The sequence below is a fragment of the Alternaria triticimaculans genome (assembly GCF_023758025.1).
Source record: "Alternaria triticimaculans strain BMP 0046 chromosome Unknown scaffold_3, whole genome shotgun sequence".
Taxonomy (NCBI): Eukaryota; Fungi; Ascomycota; class Dothideomycetes; order Pleosporales; family Pleosporaceae; genus Alternaria; species Alternaria triticimaculans.
Window position 1 is genome coordinate 2,571,054 of NW_026055960.1, and position 15,592 is coordinate 2,586,645.

General features: G+C 43.1%; 2 protein-coding genes across 2 annotated transcripts; both read right to left on the reverse strand.

Annotated features, from left to right (window-relative positions):
• Positions 1-9,307: 9,307 nt before the first annotated feature.
• Positions 9,308-10,501, reverse strand: J4E78_003554 (uncharacterized protein; the record flags this gene model as incomplete). Its single annotated transcript, XM_049364192.1, has 4 exons — positions 9,308-10,116; positions 10,168-10,281; positions 10,335-10,426; positions 10,482-10,501. The coding sequence occupies 4 exons, from the start codon at positions 10,499-10,501 to the stop codon at positions 9,308-9,310; spliced, it is 1,035 nt and encodes a 344-aa protein (XP_049224857.1).
• Positions 10,502-13,065: 2,564 nt separating this feature from the next.
• On the reverse strand, positions 13,066-14,025 carry J4E78_003555 (uncharacterized protein; the record flags this gene model as incomplete). Its single annotated transcript, XM_049364193.1, has 1 exon — positions 13,066-14,025. One exon carries the CDS (start codon positions 14,023-14,025, stop codon positions 13,066-13,068), a length of 960 nt encoding a protein of 319 aa, XP_049224858.1.
• Between the last annotated feature and the right edge of the window lie 1,567 nt (positions 14,026-15,592).

The window sequence follows — 15,592 nt, forward strand, 5'->3', positions numbered from 1 at the left end:
AAACTTATAGACTAACTAGTAACGTTTTATAAACTTTTTAAGACTTATAGACTAATTATCTAGTAGTTCTTATAAAGGTTATAGATAAGAGATTTATACTTTTAGTAGTAACTACTACGTTAATTTAGTAATTAGTATGTTAGTAAGGCGTCTATAAAGCTAGAGCTAACTAGTAATATTTTATAAACTTCTTAAGACTTATAAGCTAATTACCTAGTAGATTCTTATAAAAGTTATAAATAAGAGATTTATACTTTTAGTAGTAACTACTATACTAATTTAGTAATTAGCTTATTAGTAAGGTGCTTATAAAGCTAAAGCTAAAAGAGATAGCGCTATATATACTTAATAATAAAGTATCTAGTTAGTTAGATATAGCTTTATCTTAGTACTTTAGTTACTTAGGTAGTTAGTTAGCTATAATAGCGTGTTAGTAAGGCGTCTATAAAGCTAGAGCTAAAGAAAGTAACACTATATATACTTAATAATAAAGTATCTAGTTAGTTAGATATAGCTTTATTTTAGTACTTTAGTTACTTAGGTAGTTAGTTAGCTATAGCCTTATCTTAGTACTTTAGTTACTTAGGCAGTTAGTTAGCTATAATAGTAATATATAGTTCTTTAGCCTCTCTAGCTTTATAAGTAATATTCTTACTCTAATAGTGTAAAGTAAAAAAAAATAGTGCACTAGCCTAAGGTAGTAGACTACTAGAAGAAAGAGATAAAAAAGAAATAGTAGGTAATAGTAAGAATAGAGACGTATACGCTGTATCTCTAGTAACGTTATCTACTTTCTTAGTAATATTATAGAATAGTTCTAGTTTAACTAAAAAAAAGGTATATTTAGTAGCTAATATAGTAAGCTTTTACTTAATAGAGTTTCTTTAGTAGCTAACGTAATAAGCTTTTACGTAATAGAGGTTTCTTTAGTAGCTAACGTAATAGGCTTCTACTAATAGATAGTTATTTAGTAGCTAATAACGTTTATATAGACTAAATAAGTTAAGATAAATTAAGTATAACTTTTTATTCTCTTGCGTACCTAGAATAATTAGTAACGCTAGTAATCTTATAAAAACTTCTAAGCTAATTCTTTCTAGTAAGTGTAATACTAGTAATTTTATAAAAAGTTCTAAGCTAATTACGCTAGCAAGACTTATACGTAGCTTCTACTAGCCTTAATATTAATTCTACCTTAACGTAGTCTTAACTACGTAGTAAGTAGATAGTAACTTTATTAATACTATAAACTTATATATACTACTATATACTTCTATAAACTTCTATAAACTTATAAGATATATTATATATAGCTACGCTAACTAGAGGCTTATATAAGATTAAGCTAATTAATACTAGTTAATAAATATTTATTAGTAGTAGTATCTACTTAGCTATTATAGCTGCTATAAGCAAAGTTAGCGTACTTACTAATATTAATAAACCTATTATAACTATTACTAGGCGTTACTACTAACGTACTATAAGATAGAGATGTTAGAGTATAAATATACTAAGTATTAAAAGTATTAACGTTAGCTTTAAGACTATCTATACTATTCTATTAGATATCTATAGAATTATATATCTTACTACTAGCGTTAATAGAAGTGCAATAGCTAGCATATCTATCTAAGAATAGATTCTAACTAAGAAAGAATATATTATAAATAGCTTTATTACTTATATACTTACCTAATATAGATTCTCTATACTAACGCTTAAGTTTAGTGTAGAGTTTACCTAGATATATATTATAAAGAGCTTACTACTAGAATATAATATTAAAGTTATATATAAAGTTCTTTTAGTTATAGAGGTTAAGCTTATAACTATAGTTAAGATGCTTAAAGTATAGATTAATAGCCTTAAAGGTAAACTACTACTTATACTAGTTTATAAGACCTAATAATAATATTAACTACTAAAGAATAGGCGTATTTATAGAGAATAGACACTATTAATAATATAGTATCTTTCTACTATAGTTATACTACTTTACCTTTAAGAATATAATAATAAAAGAATCTACTAAGCGCTATAGTATACTAATATTACTATACTTAACTATATAGTATAGTATTAAGAATAGCTTAACCTTCTATAAGAGCTAATATATAGTATAGAAGTTAATATCTAGGCTAGAAGATATCTAAGCTAATAAAGTAAAAGTAGTAAATTAGATATCTTTAATAAGCTTTATAAATTATAGCGCTAATAGGTAGAATATAGCGTTTCTAACTACCTTACACTAGAGATTCTACTTAGTATTAACTAGTAGTAGTCTATAGTTCTTTATAGCTATGTAAAAAAGTACTCTAACTTATAAAGTAAATCTCTAGATAATAACTAGCTCTATTAAGTAGTACTTTATATTATTTCTAGTACTATATAAATAGTTCTAACGTGTTATATTAGTAATAAGAGAGTATATAGTATAAAAACTAGAATTAGCTACCTAATAAGTATAGATAATAGTAGCTAATAAGTTTATCTAGACGTAGAACTAGGTAGAAAGTAGTTAAATCTACTACTATCTATTATATAGTAGCTTTGCGTAATACTACTTCTATAAAGTAGACTATATATAGTTAGTAGTAAGCTAGTTTCTATAATATAATATAAAGTAATAAGTAAAGTTATTAACTTTACTAGGCTTATTAGTAGCTTTTAAGCCTAACTAACGTAAGAATATATCTTTATATATAGTATATATACTCTTAATAGTGCTCTTATTCTATAGAATACTAGTAAATTACTAGTACTAAGTAATATAAGGTAGCAACTATTTAATAATAAAGAAAGCTAGATAAAAAAAGTTACTATTATAATTAAATACTACCTTTACGCCTTTTAGATATAAGCGTTAGACTATATTAGTAATAAGTAAGCTAGACACATAACACTTAATATTATTACTTCTAGTTAACGCTAAACTAGTTATAATATTATAAAAAGAAAAAGATATAGATAAATTATATATATTTTAGATAAGTCTATTAGTAGGTAACTTATTATATATAATAAAAGCTATATTAGTAAAAGCTTAATAGCTTACTATATAACTAGCGTTTTTATATTATTTATAATCTATAAAGTTAATATTATTATATATAATAACTATATAAAGATTATATACTTATACTTATAATTAACTCTACTACTAAAGTTAATAAATAATATATAAATAGAAGGTTCTAGAAGATTATAGAAGTTTTAATAATATTATAGAAGTTTATATACTAGAAGAAGTTATATAAGAAGAGTGCCTTACCTACGTAAGTTAACTAATCTTATCTATCTTACTATTAATATAATAGTACGTATAGTATATACTAAAGCTAGTAAGAACTTTAATAATATATTAGTATACGCTAGATCTCTATAAATAGAAACTAATATAGATAAGTAGTATATTTAACTTCTTTTTTGCGCGTAAAAAGCATACTATACTAGTAATAAAGTAGAGTTACTACTATAGCGCCTTATAGTTTTTTAAGACTTTTTCTTACTTTTTATTTTCTAAATAGTAAAGAATAAATGTATACTAGATAAGTGCGCGTTTTTTAATAGCTTATATAGTAGTATAGTAATTAACTATATTAATACTTATACTAGCTTTAAATATACTAAATACCTTCTTTTTTATAAGTTATAATAACTTATACTTATAAGCTAATAGTATATTCTTACTATAGATACTATAATCTAACTATAGAGTACGTACTACTTTAAGCAGCGTTTATTATTATTTCTTATAACTACTAGCTCTTATACTATCTATTATATACTACTTTATTATTTACGCGTAGATAAAGTTCTAGAATAACTATTTATATTATTAAAGAACTTTAACTACTTAAGTTAACTTATACTACGTAAATACCTACTATATATATAAGCGCTAAGTATAATAAGTCTATTTACTAGTATTATCTTTTATTATAGTCTCTTTAGTAGTATCTATTAACTTATTATTACTACGCTTATTATAAGCTTTATTCTACCTATACTTTAGATATAGTATAGGCGTATATATTTAACTAAGATATTATAAGCTTAAAGACTAGAAGAAGAATAGTAGTAATAATATAAGTATTAATAAAAGAAGTAACGCGTAAGTAAGTAAACTAGGCGTAGTAATAATAGATATTTTAAATATAGTTAAAAGAGCGTAATAAGCGCTATTAAATAGTATATTTAATATAATAAAGTAATGTTATAGCGTAAGTAAAGTATAGAGTTAAAGTAATAATAGTATATTATTATAACGCTAAAATCTATATTACTAATATTAGTGCTATTTTCTCTTAGACGCTTTATAGAAATTTACGTTTAAGCCTACTTATTAGTTTAGAAGTTTTATAGTATTTAATACTTTTATTTTCTAGGCTGTAATTAGCTTAGTAGCTTTAAGAAGTTTTTAGCGCTGCGCTAGCGCGTTAGCGTAGCGCTAGCGCAAGGGTTAAACGCACAGAATCTTAGAGGAGCGTATAATTTATAAGATAAGAAGCCGCGATTTGGGGCTTCTTCGCCACGTGCGGCGCCCTTCACAATATTCCCTTTTCATCGAGATCGTTGTTTACTTTGGCGGTCAATTCTTGTTGTCGCATCGAAGACTGTGTTTGATGGATGTGATTCTCCTTACTCTGCGCACTTCGTTGGTGGCGGCGGCGGCTGTTGCTGCTGCCAGTATAGGAAGAACGAGCTACGTGCGATAATTGGTATCGCGATACCGTAACGCCTCCTCAGCACGCATTCGCATCCCATACATTCAGCCCTTCTACACCGATAAGCAGCGCCATGCATGATGTTTCCCACGTTTCTAATCATTCAGCCAATCACTGTGACAGTAGTCACTGCAGCAGGTTGAGCACCCCGCACAAGGCTGAAAGCTGACATTACAAGCCGTGGTGCACCCCGTCGTGTGCGCTGATATTGGGCAGACAAGATGAGTCACCAACTGTATAAGAATGCTGACCGTGCCTCTTTTTTCCAGCCTTGTCTCGTGTTCGTAAAATCATCAGTCCCCTCACACGATACAACCCATGCCTCTCTACTCGCCCTCTTCCCTACGGTGTCAAGCCAGGACTTATCGTAAGAAAATACGCCAGCTCTACAGCCGCGACAGAGATCGAAGTAAAGACTACGTCTACCAACCACTGGACGAACGCAACGATGAGATCCGACTAATCACTTTACTACCCGCGGCAGATCGAGATAGCGAAGTGATTTGCGACCTTAACATCGTTCGGCTCACAAAGGAAGATGTGCCACGGTATGAAGCGCTCTCATACACCTGGGGTTCAGCCGAATCACCATGCAGGCTTCGGGTTTCGTCGAGTAGCGATTATAGCATCGACATTACCGAAAACCTTGCCGAAGCCTTACCGTATCTCCGCGACCCCGTCTCGCCCAGAGTGTTGTGGATTGACAGTATTGCTATCAATCAGAAGGACTTGAGCGAGAGAAGTCAGCAGGTCCAGCGGATGGCTGATATCTACAGCTTAGCAGAAAGAGTTATCGTTTGGTTGGGGCTGGACGATGCCGACAGCAAGACAGTCATGGAAACATGCGAGTTTCTCGCTACGAAGGTCGAGGTCGATGATGGAAAGGCGGATCTGAGAAGTCTGTCCGATCAAGCACATGATGCCCATTGGAGCGACGTAACAGAACAGCTTCCCTATGACGTAGCAACATGGCAGTCGATTGTAACATTTTCGAGGCGACCATGGTTCCAACGACTCTGGATATGGCAGGAGATCCGCCTGGCTAAAGCAAACTCAATGATAATGTGCGGCGCCGACACGATACATTGGGCAAAGCTCCGAATTCTGCTGTGTTGTATCGCCTACAAGAGAAGTGTGATTCCATGGGGAATCCGGGAATCGGAAGACGCCGAATCGGAAGACGCCGTAACACTCTTGAATCTTTGCTTTCGTCTTGCAATTGCATTTGATGAACGGCTTTTAACTTTGTTTATATATATGCGACATTCTCGATGCATTGATCCGCGAGATCGTGTATACGGTATTCTGGGGCTGTCATCCAGAACGGGCACCCGAATAGATTTGCGGCCCGATTACGATAAACCAGTGATAGATGTATACATGGACCTGATGATACACTATACAAACATGTCGAATCGCCTTGACATGTTGGGCCTCTGCCAATACGATGAAGCAATAAGAGATTGGCCCTCGTGGACACCTGATCTTAGGACCTTGGTTATACGCCCCATCACGCAATCGCACGCTTCCGGAAAATCCGCGTGCGAGGTAGCGTTTTTACGAGACATGGTGTTGAGAGCGACGGGATTGAGGCTGGGTAGAATTACGAAGATGGATAGTTTTGATGGGTCACACAAAGATTACGAATCCAACATCCGACGGTGGGCAAAAAGTCTAGATATGACTTCGAATTACGTTGATGGCAAATCCATGGCCGAAGCGTTTTGTCTTAGTATCTGTGGAGGTTACATATCGGACCTGTATGTGCCACCTTTCAAGATGGTTCCAACTTTAGAGTCAACTCTAGCGTTTCTTCAAGACATAAGCCTGGTGGGCAACGAGGCCGTCGTGCACCGAGGAGAGCATCTGGTCTCAGATCACGTTTCCAGCAAGTGTAATCAGCGAGCGTTCTTCACGTTATCTTCGAATCATTTCGGCATAGGCCCATTAGGTGCGCGCGAAGGCGACCACATATGCGTCCTGCTTGGGTGTGACGTTCCCATGGTCATTCGCGCAGATTCGAATGGGAGGTATAACATCATTGGAGAAAGCTATATATCTGGACTCGGAAACAACGAGGCATTACTGGGTCCTTTACCAAATGCATTTAAAGAGGTAGTACATTATGAAGCGGAATCAGGGCTAATCTACTGGGTCTTTCTACATTCAGAAACCGGGAAGATCCAGGTAGAAGACCCGAGGCTGGGTACTGAATTGCCATTGGGATGGCGTAGAAGAACCGATGCACAGGCGCAATTCTGGGAAGAGTTTAGCCATGAGAGCGCACCAGATACATGGACGGTGTGGGATCCGAGATTGACGAAATCGGAGCTATTGAAGCGCGGAGTGCCATTAGAGGATATAGAGTTCTCGTAGTTAGCAGATTAGTCTATGTCTTGTTCCATCCTTAGAAGACTTTTCCTCTTAGTGATGGAATGCAGATACGTAGGCATGCAACCTTCCCTCAAAGTGTTAAGTAGACAAAACAGATGCATAGTAGTTAGGTACATGTGTGGATACTAAAATTCAGGCAGCCGTATGGATGAAACCTCGCGCTCGACGCCTTATTGCGTCTATTTGAGCTGAGTGTGAAAGTGGTAGGGCTCGTGATGTAAAGGAACGCTCACGATAAGCGGGGCTTATCTGTCAGACTACGCGCTAAGCGAGACCCTGATCAAAGTGATCGCGCTCTCCCGCGCTATTTGCAGAACATTTCCCCTCGCCTCTACACCAACATATCCACTCGATCCACGACGATGCCTATTTCGAAGAAAGACAGAGTACGTTGACTACTCAGGTTATCTACATATCATGGGATTTACTGACACCACCCAAGATCCAGCGCGAGCACAAGAAAGCCGACAAGGCTGGCACCCGCGCGCCAGTCAAGGCAAACGGCCTGCCCGTCAAGGCGCCTAAGCCGACGTCCATCGTAGGCACTCTTGCGCTTCTCACCTGATGCTCTTGCATTGCACGGCATCATAGCGCATAGCTGACCACCCGACTCAATACAGTGCCAGAACTGCCGCCGCGAAATCGTCAACACCAACAAGGCGCAGCTCGAAGCCCATGCCGCTAGCCACGACGCTACGACATGGCCCAAGGAGAAGTGCTGGCCCAACGACTTCTGAAGAACGGAAGCCTGGCTCGGAACAAGAGGCTTGATAGGGATATGTGGAGGCACACGGACGCGGATACCTTCGCTATGAAGAGTGAACAAAAGGAAGGCGAACGGCCTATTCCACATCACGAAGAGGGACGTCTTATCGATACATGATCAACACACAGTCCCAAGGAAGGACATGTCACACCGTGGTCACGTACGCTTGCTGTGGTAGCCGTAGGTGAACGTAGCGTGTGAACAGTGAGTGGCTACATGGAAGAGTCAGTATTTGAACGGCACCTGTACCATACCCCAAAAAGAAATGCCTTTACTTTACGCTATTTGGTCGCACGTACAACAACTTGCAAGGACTGGTCTAGCCAGCGATCAGGATTGGTTGCCTCTCCAAATCTGACATCTAGCCCTCAGAGTCTATCTACAGGAGTGCTCAAGACATGTAGCTAACACCACAGCGCTAACCCAGGACCCTCCCACTGTTTCGCGATAGCAGCGGTGATCGTTCCGCTCGATCCGCTCCTTCCTCCTCGTCGATCACGCGCTCAACGTCTCCATGGCTACTCTTCGTCCTACAAACAACATAGGCGTACCCAAGCGGCGGATAGAAGAAGACACGGCACGAAGTTAGCCCTGGGTTACTTCTTTCGACGGCTCATAACTCACAGCAACAATAGACTGGCGAGCGCATCACGCTGGACCCGTCTCTTCACATATTTCGGGTCTGTATAGTAACCCCGACCTGGGCCAAACGCAGAGTCCAAGATAAGCCAAAGCCATAGTCCTGTAGCAAGGACCGACTTGGCGATCTCGAACATGAACGCCTGGAACGGTGTCGCAATGGCCTTGCGCTGAACGTACACGATGAACACAATGCCGGCGGACATGAGCGCCGTTATGGAAGATGCGCTGCAGACGTTAGTTCATCTGCGTATGAAAGGATTGGTGAGATGTGTCTGTGGGTAGATGGCGCACGTACAAGAAGTAGTAGTAGTTCTCTTCCCAGGCATATGTCATCTTTTCCCATGCAAAGAAGCCCAGTACTACCATTGTCGGTATAGAAACGATGGCTTGGAAGATGCCAAAGCCACGAAGAGCCTGCTGCCCGAGTGGGCGACTTTCGATACTCGCCATGTTGATGAGCTTGGTCAAATGTGCGAGCTGCTGGCTTCAAGTGAATGTAGTGTACGGAGGAGACTTTTGTCTGCTCGTGTCCTATGTAAAATGGAACGAAACCTCGGCGTAACTTGTACTCTTGGGAATCTGATAGCGCAATCAGGTGCAGCTGCTGCTGCCTGGCGTGTGAAACATCAGGCCTGAAGATTGTGTGGCGCAGCCTGAACATCGTATCGATGCGGCCAAGATATGCGCAGGTTCGCCTAACTATGCTGTTTGATTGCACGCATCCTAAAGCCTTGCCAGATAAGAGTTAATTAACAGTGATAAGCTACTACGCCTCTCACTTCTTCTCCAACCTCCCCTTCTCATCCTTCAATATCTCCTCAACCGTATCCTCAATACTCGGTCCCTTCGGCTGCCATCCCACCAACTTCTTCGCCCTCTCCGCCTTACCCCTACTATTGAACCCCCAACTCACAGCCTCGAAGCCCGCCTGCTCAATCGCCTTGTCCTTACCAAGCTGTTGCTCCTTCAACTCTTTCTTGCTAACAAGACCCAGCTCTGTCGCCTTCTTACCCATGAGGCGCGCGAGATCAGCCCAAAGGTGCTCGCCGTTCTCAACGAGGTAGTACCCCTGTTCGTTCCAGAGCTTAGCGTCGGTGTTGTTGTTCACAGCGGCTTCAGTGAGCAGAACGAAGAGCTGAGCGAGGTCCGAGACGTGGACGTTGTTCCAGCGTGCTTTTCCTTGGCCGATGATGGGGATGTATTCGCCGGTCAAGATCAAATGGGCAAGTTCATACGCCTGTCTGCTTCGGGTGTTCGATGGGCCTCGTCCGCGTCCGTAGATGGTAGGTGGGCAGAGGATAGCTGTTTTGACTGATTCGGAACCGGCGGAAAGTACGAGGTCGTCGACGTTCTTGTGGAAGGCGTCTTTTGGTAGGCCGGTTAGGTCTTGCACGGCGGTCCAGTCGTTGTATTCGCGTTCTGACCATTCGCCTAGCTTGTTGTCGTCACGCATGGTTTCCCAGCAGAGAATGCCGGTGCCGCCGGTGTGCAGCCAGAAGCCGGGCTTTTCTTTGGAGTGGCCGGATGCTAGGCCCTTTGCGATGGCCTTTGCGGCGCCTTCGTGGTCGGATGCATCTGCGGTGTCTGCGATTGTTAGTGTTGACTCTATGGCTGAGGAGGTTATGGGTGACTCACGAATGACTACATCTGCCTTTGCTGCCTCTTCTTCCAGAGTTTTGGAGTCGTCCAAGCCACCGATGACGATCCGCACCTTGGGGAACGCTTCGGTGACAGTCTTTGCTTTTTCCTCTTCACCAATGTCAACATAATGCCCCATTCATCATGAGGAGGGTGATAGGTACCTGTCCGCACAAGAGCCGCAATCTCGTAATCAGAGTGCTTGTCATACAGCGCAAAGAGGGTGTCGCCTCCAATGTACCCGGTCGCGCCGGTGCTGCATGGAAAGAAGCGTCAGTAAGGTGGATCAGCTTTGCAATGTATATACATACAGGAAGATCTTAGGTGCCATGATTGAAATGATTGAGATTTTGAGTAAGTGCTCAAGTTGTTTGGGGTCCCTTCTGATGCTTGATGCTGATACACTCCATATCATAGATGTAGCGCGACAGCTGCGGGTGACGTCATCACGCTAGAAACATCGGGACCACTGGAAGAACGTTTAATCGCACGGCAAGCCTCGGATCTAGCCCTCCTGGTGGTGCACCTCGAACGTCACTTTCGCTCCTGTTGTTCTTATTAATGATTTCAAATGTCGATGTATTCTGCAAGAGGCTGGTTAGCAAATTGGTGGCGTGCCGCGTAGCCGCACTGCTTACAGTTCGCATCGGCACAGCGCGTGCTCCTCTCCGTATGTCATTCTTCACGTCCATGGATATGGTGCGGTACAGTGACATATAATGAGGAGAGAACGCCAGCTTTGTGGATACGCTTGCGCTAGTACAGGTACATGCGATTGTGCCCCACGATCTCGGTAAGATCCGGCCATGTCGTTTCTGATCAGTCGTCTTTGACACTTACCACGCGCCAACGGTCATGAGGTGGCATGGACTGTCACATTTGATACGTGCTATGACGGTCTCAATGATGTGTATGTCTTGGTAGGCGGCCCTAGAACAAGAATCTACGCAGGATATAGGGCTCTAGTATGCCCAGGTGAGACTGCGACATGACAGTGTATAGTACTTCGGTAGAACGTACGCTGACGAGGGCGGTTCTCGTTCTAGCAGATGGAGTTGATGCATGTGCTGATTTGTAGAAATTTGACATCTTTCTTGTAGCGCTCAAACCGCCTGTTAAACTCGGATCGCAGCCTTCTCCATGTACCTAGTGTCTTCACGATTCTTCGCGTTCCAGCATCTCCATTCCTATAGCACGACTCTTGTCAATCAAACCCTGCGATACCCGGACAGATGTGTTGGTATATTGGAAGATTTGAAAGTCGAAGAGGTCGTCAACCATATCCTCCAGCTCCTTTGCAGTCATGTTAATCTGGGCCTGCAACTTCCGTATTGTAATCCAGTGCGCGACACGCGCGTGAACAACAGGGACAGGTATTTGATGAGCCCTCGCCTTCGTCATCCTATAATGTTCGTTTAAGAAATTCGGTATTCGTTGCCCATACAGTCGGCCCAACATCTTGTTCATCTCGTAATGCATGAGACGTAGAATAGAAGCTGGCCATAATTGAGAATGCTTGTCAAGGAAAGCAAAATGGTCGTAGAAATGGTGAATAGGCTTGACCCGAGCCGCACCAGCTCGGTTGTATTCTGTCGAAGCGGAGTTGTGCCTTGGCTGAGATGTTTGAGTCTCCCGAGGATTGAGAATCAACTGAAGCCAATGGCTACCATGAAACCGTGATGGCAAGGCAGAGATACGTTTCCACAGGCCAAGTCCAGAGTCTGAAATGGATGGCTCGACAGTCGACCGTACATGTTGCGTTGACCTACGCACATTTCGCAAAGCTTCTCGTTGGCTTTCCCTCTTACAATGAAATTGTACCTTGATCTGGAAGTAGTCCATGTCAAATAGTGATGCTGCCGATACTACGCGATTATTCTCCAGTTCTTTGAGCATCTTGTTCATGAACATCGCAGTATGAAAAATGTTCTTGGCCGTCGTGCGCAAGTCTAGAGCTCGTTTCACAAATTTCCGGTGTGCGAGGAGGTGTGCAGTCGTCAATGCGTCACCCGTAGCTATCCGTAGTGGTAATGTGCTAAGGATAGCTTGCCGTGTACTGCCATGATACTCTACCAGGTATCTGTGTAGCTTAGGGCATTTCTGTTCGATGTCTCTACGACTATGCAGATATTTATCCTTTACCATCTTGTGATACTGGCCTCGGCATAAAGAACGAGTTGTCTCCCCGGATGTCGTTCCCGAAATCCAAGGCTTTTCGGGCAAATCTTTCCAATTATAGTTCCAAAGGGGATTAGTGTCGCGGTAAAAGCTTGCAAGCAGTGAGTATGGAGAGTTGCGTGTCAAAGCTTTGAGGTCTTCTCCTAGCTCTTCCAGTCGTTCTTCGAAATACAGCTGGAATGATGCATTGTCAAAGTGTTCTTGTTTCTGGCTATCCAGACTTGACGGCGGCGGTCTATCGTCGAAAGTACGCAACCTTTGGTGCCTTTGGGCATTTTTCTTCCCAAATCCGCTGCGAGCGGGGACGGAGGACGGATGCGTCGTTGGAGTAGGCACGCGCGCACCAGAATTGAGCTGCTTTGTGGTTGGTTTTGGCAGCCTCATTATGGAGGTGAGCTGGTGGGCGCTGTTGCTGTTAGAGACGAGTGGTGTGAAAGAAGTTCTGCCGAAGACCGGCTGGGGATTCGTGCACGGCAACGGCGCTAACACCAAATTAGGCAAACGCTAGACGCCATTGACAGGAGTAAGGAGTTACGACACAAGATGTTGAATCATGGAGTTTAAGGACTTGATGTCGGGACTAATGTAATACCAGGATACGGTAAGCCACTACAGTTTAATGATTAAGGACTATCGACATAACTATAGAATACTAACATCGTCCCTTGTACCTCCAACACCAAGGCACAACTCCAATCGCGACATCCTCCTCATCGCCTAAGCCACCTCCTCAACCTCAGTGAACCGACCGCCAGCCTTAGCAAAAGCACCTTCCTTCCCACCCTTCAACACCATATCCAAGAAAGCTGCAACATACGTAGTCGTAAGGCCCGTCATCCTACGACCCTCAATAGAACCCAGCAGCTCTCCTACCTGCGCTGGCAACTTCCCATCCAGACCCAACGCAGAGATGACCAGAGGAAGATCCGAGAAGCTGTAGTGTGCTGAGTGTTTGACTTCAAACTCCTTCTTCCAGCCAGTGAGGTTTGGCCAGATGGTCTTCCAAGACGGATCTGTTTCTTGTGTTTTGTTCTCGTGGCCCATTAGCATGAAGGGGCTGTTGAAGCCGGTTGTCAATACGGAACCGAACATGGAGCCGTCGAGGTTGACTCCGCCCTTGAGTGAGGTTATTGACATCATCGCACTGGCTGCTGCTGCACCTCCTAGGGAGTGTCCGATGACAGCCATCTTGGGTGCATTCTTGGCGCCCGCGTATCCTGGAAGTAGCTCTTTGATAGCTGAGGCGTTCTTCATTTGCTTGGAGACAAACTCAATGTCTGCAACTCGTGTGTTGAGTGCAAGCTCAATCTCGGCATCGCTCTCGATATCAACGCCCGTCACTATGGTACCGTCCGGGAACTCCACCATGTCCGCATCGTAAGGGTGGTCAATGGAGAGTACCACATAACCAGTAGCCGCAATGTTCTGGAGTATGGCGTTGTATAGATGTCGAGATGTAGCGAGTGCGCCTGAGAAGAGAACGACTGGCAGGTCTTTCGAGCAACCGCCTCGTTTGGCCGGAGGCATGCAGGTCTCGAGGCTCAGTGATTGGAAACTGCCATTGGGAAGACCGTATGCGCCGAACTTGGTGTCCATGAACGATGCCGTCACGGGAGGCATGTAGGGTTTGATCTTCTTGCGACGGCATTGGGTAGTGGGGTAGAAGCCGGATACCATGATAGATCGAGGCCGGGCGTCGTTGGCGTACGGATCCGAGCGAGCATGGTCGGTCAGCGAGGCGGAAGCAATCATCACATCTTGATGATGAGAGGCGACGATTGGGAGTGTAGCTTTGGCAAATGTAAGGCCAGGCGAAGATGCCAAAAGTACCAGCAGAACTGAGGTGCGAAGTCCCATGACTTCGGTAGTCGATGACGGTGGAGATAGTAAGTGAGATCTCTGAGAGTTGGAAGCGAATGCAGAGGAAGGTGCTGAAAATCAAGTTCTTCGAGTGTATGAGTGGTATCTATAGTTCTGGCTGGGTGTAAGCATCTACGTGCATGAGAATGCTCGACCCTCTTCCGGCGCTCTATCGTGACCAAAAGCGGACATCACAGTGGATTCGACTATACGCTGGTGTCTTTGCTAGTGCAGCAGAGCCGCATTTTCGACCGACATGGGTAGTGGAGGAGATCTTCCCCGGCGGCTTGTCGGTGCCATTGGTATCTAGTCCCAAGAAAGTCTAGACGCGTTTATTCGTTTCCTAAAACGGTCAAGTTAGCTGGCACCGCCTCTAGTGGGCCCGTTGCTCGTATGCTTCGTCCTTTGGCGACGCGATACCACTTCCTGAAGCATCTTTTGACGACATCCTGCAAATCTCCGATACTGTAATAGACGACGCCTCATCGCTTGCCTTGCATTAGCAATCTGCCTTTGTCGCTACACAACGTACCTTCGCACGAGCGCCACGCATGTCACCCAGCATTGGGCCGTATGATGGTCGTAAGGCTAGACGGAAAAGGTGCGAAGCCTGTGTTAAGCGCAAGATCAAAGCAAGTGATCCAGCCCTACCAAGTCTGGCAGCACTAATTGGTTATAGTGTAATGGCGGCGTTCCTTGCGATTACTGCAAAGGGAGAAGACAAGAGTGTGTGGTGCCCACGAGGTCGGCAGTTTCGAGCTTTGTCTTCGTCAACCCAGGAGCCGAGAAGCAGCTTCAGCCACGATCGCCAATTAGCCCAGGGAGAGCTGAGGAAAACATGGCTTACTTTTTCGGCTCCTTCCTACCGATGAATGTTCTTTCCAGTGGTGGTCTACTACTGCAAAAGGAGTTGCAAAGCATGATGCATTCTTCGGTCGCTTTGAGGGATGCTCTCTGTGCAGTAGCAGCCTTGCACCGATGCCAACGGGTTCAATGGGAAGTTTTGGGGACCAAAGACCCTGAAGGACGCCAGGGCGCGATGCAGCTTTACGTAAGATCCGTGAGAAGTGTCCAAGCCCGCATTACCCACAACAAAATTGCGGACGATCCATCAACACTGTGGACGACCTTTCTGCTCGGCCTTTTCGAGGTAAGCGTCAATCCCATATAGGAGGTGACAACGGCTAACATGGCTTAGCTAATGTGCGATGCCAGCGGGACCAACTGGCTCTCGCACTTCTTGCACGGGACTTGCGCAATCCTGCGGCTCCAACCACCTTCATGCCTTGCTCTTCCTGACCAAAGGAATACACAGAAGCGTAACTTCTTCCTTTCAGCCCGTATATTCGAAATATCGAGGGCCTTGATCTACTCTGAACCAACT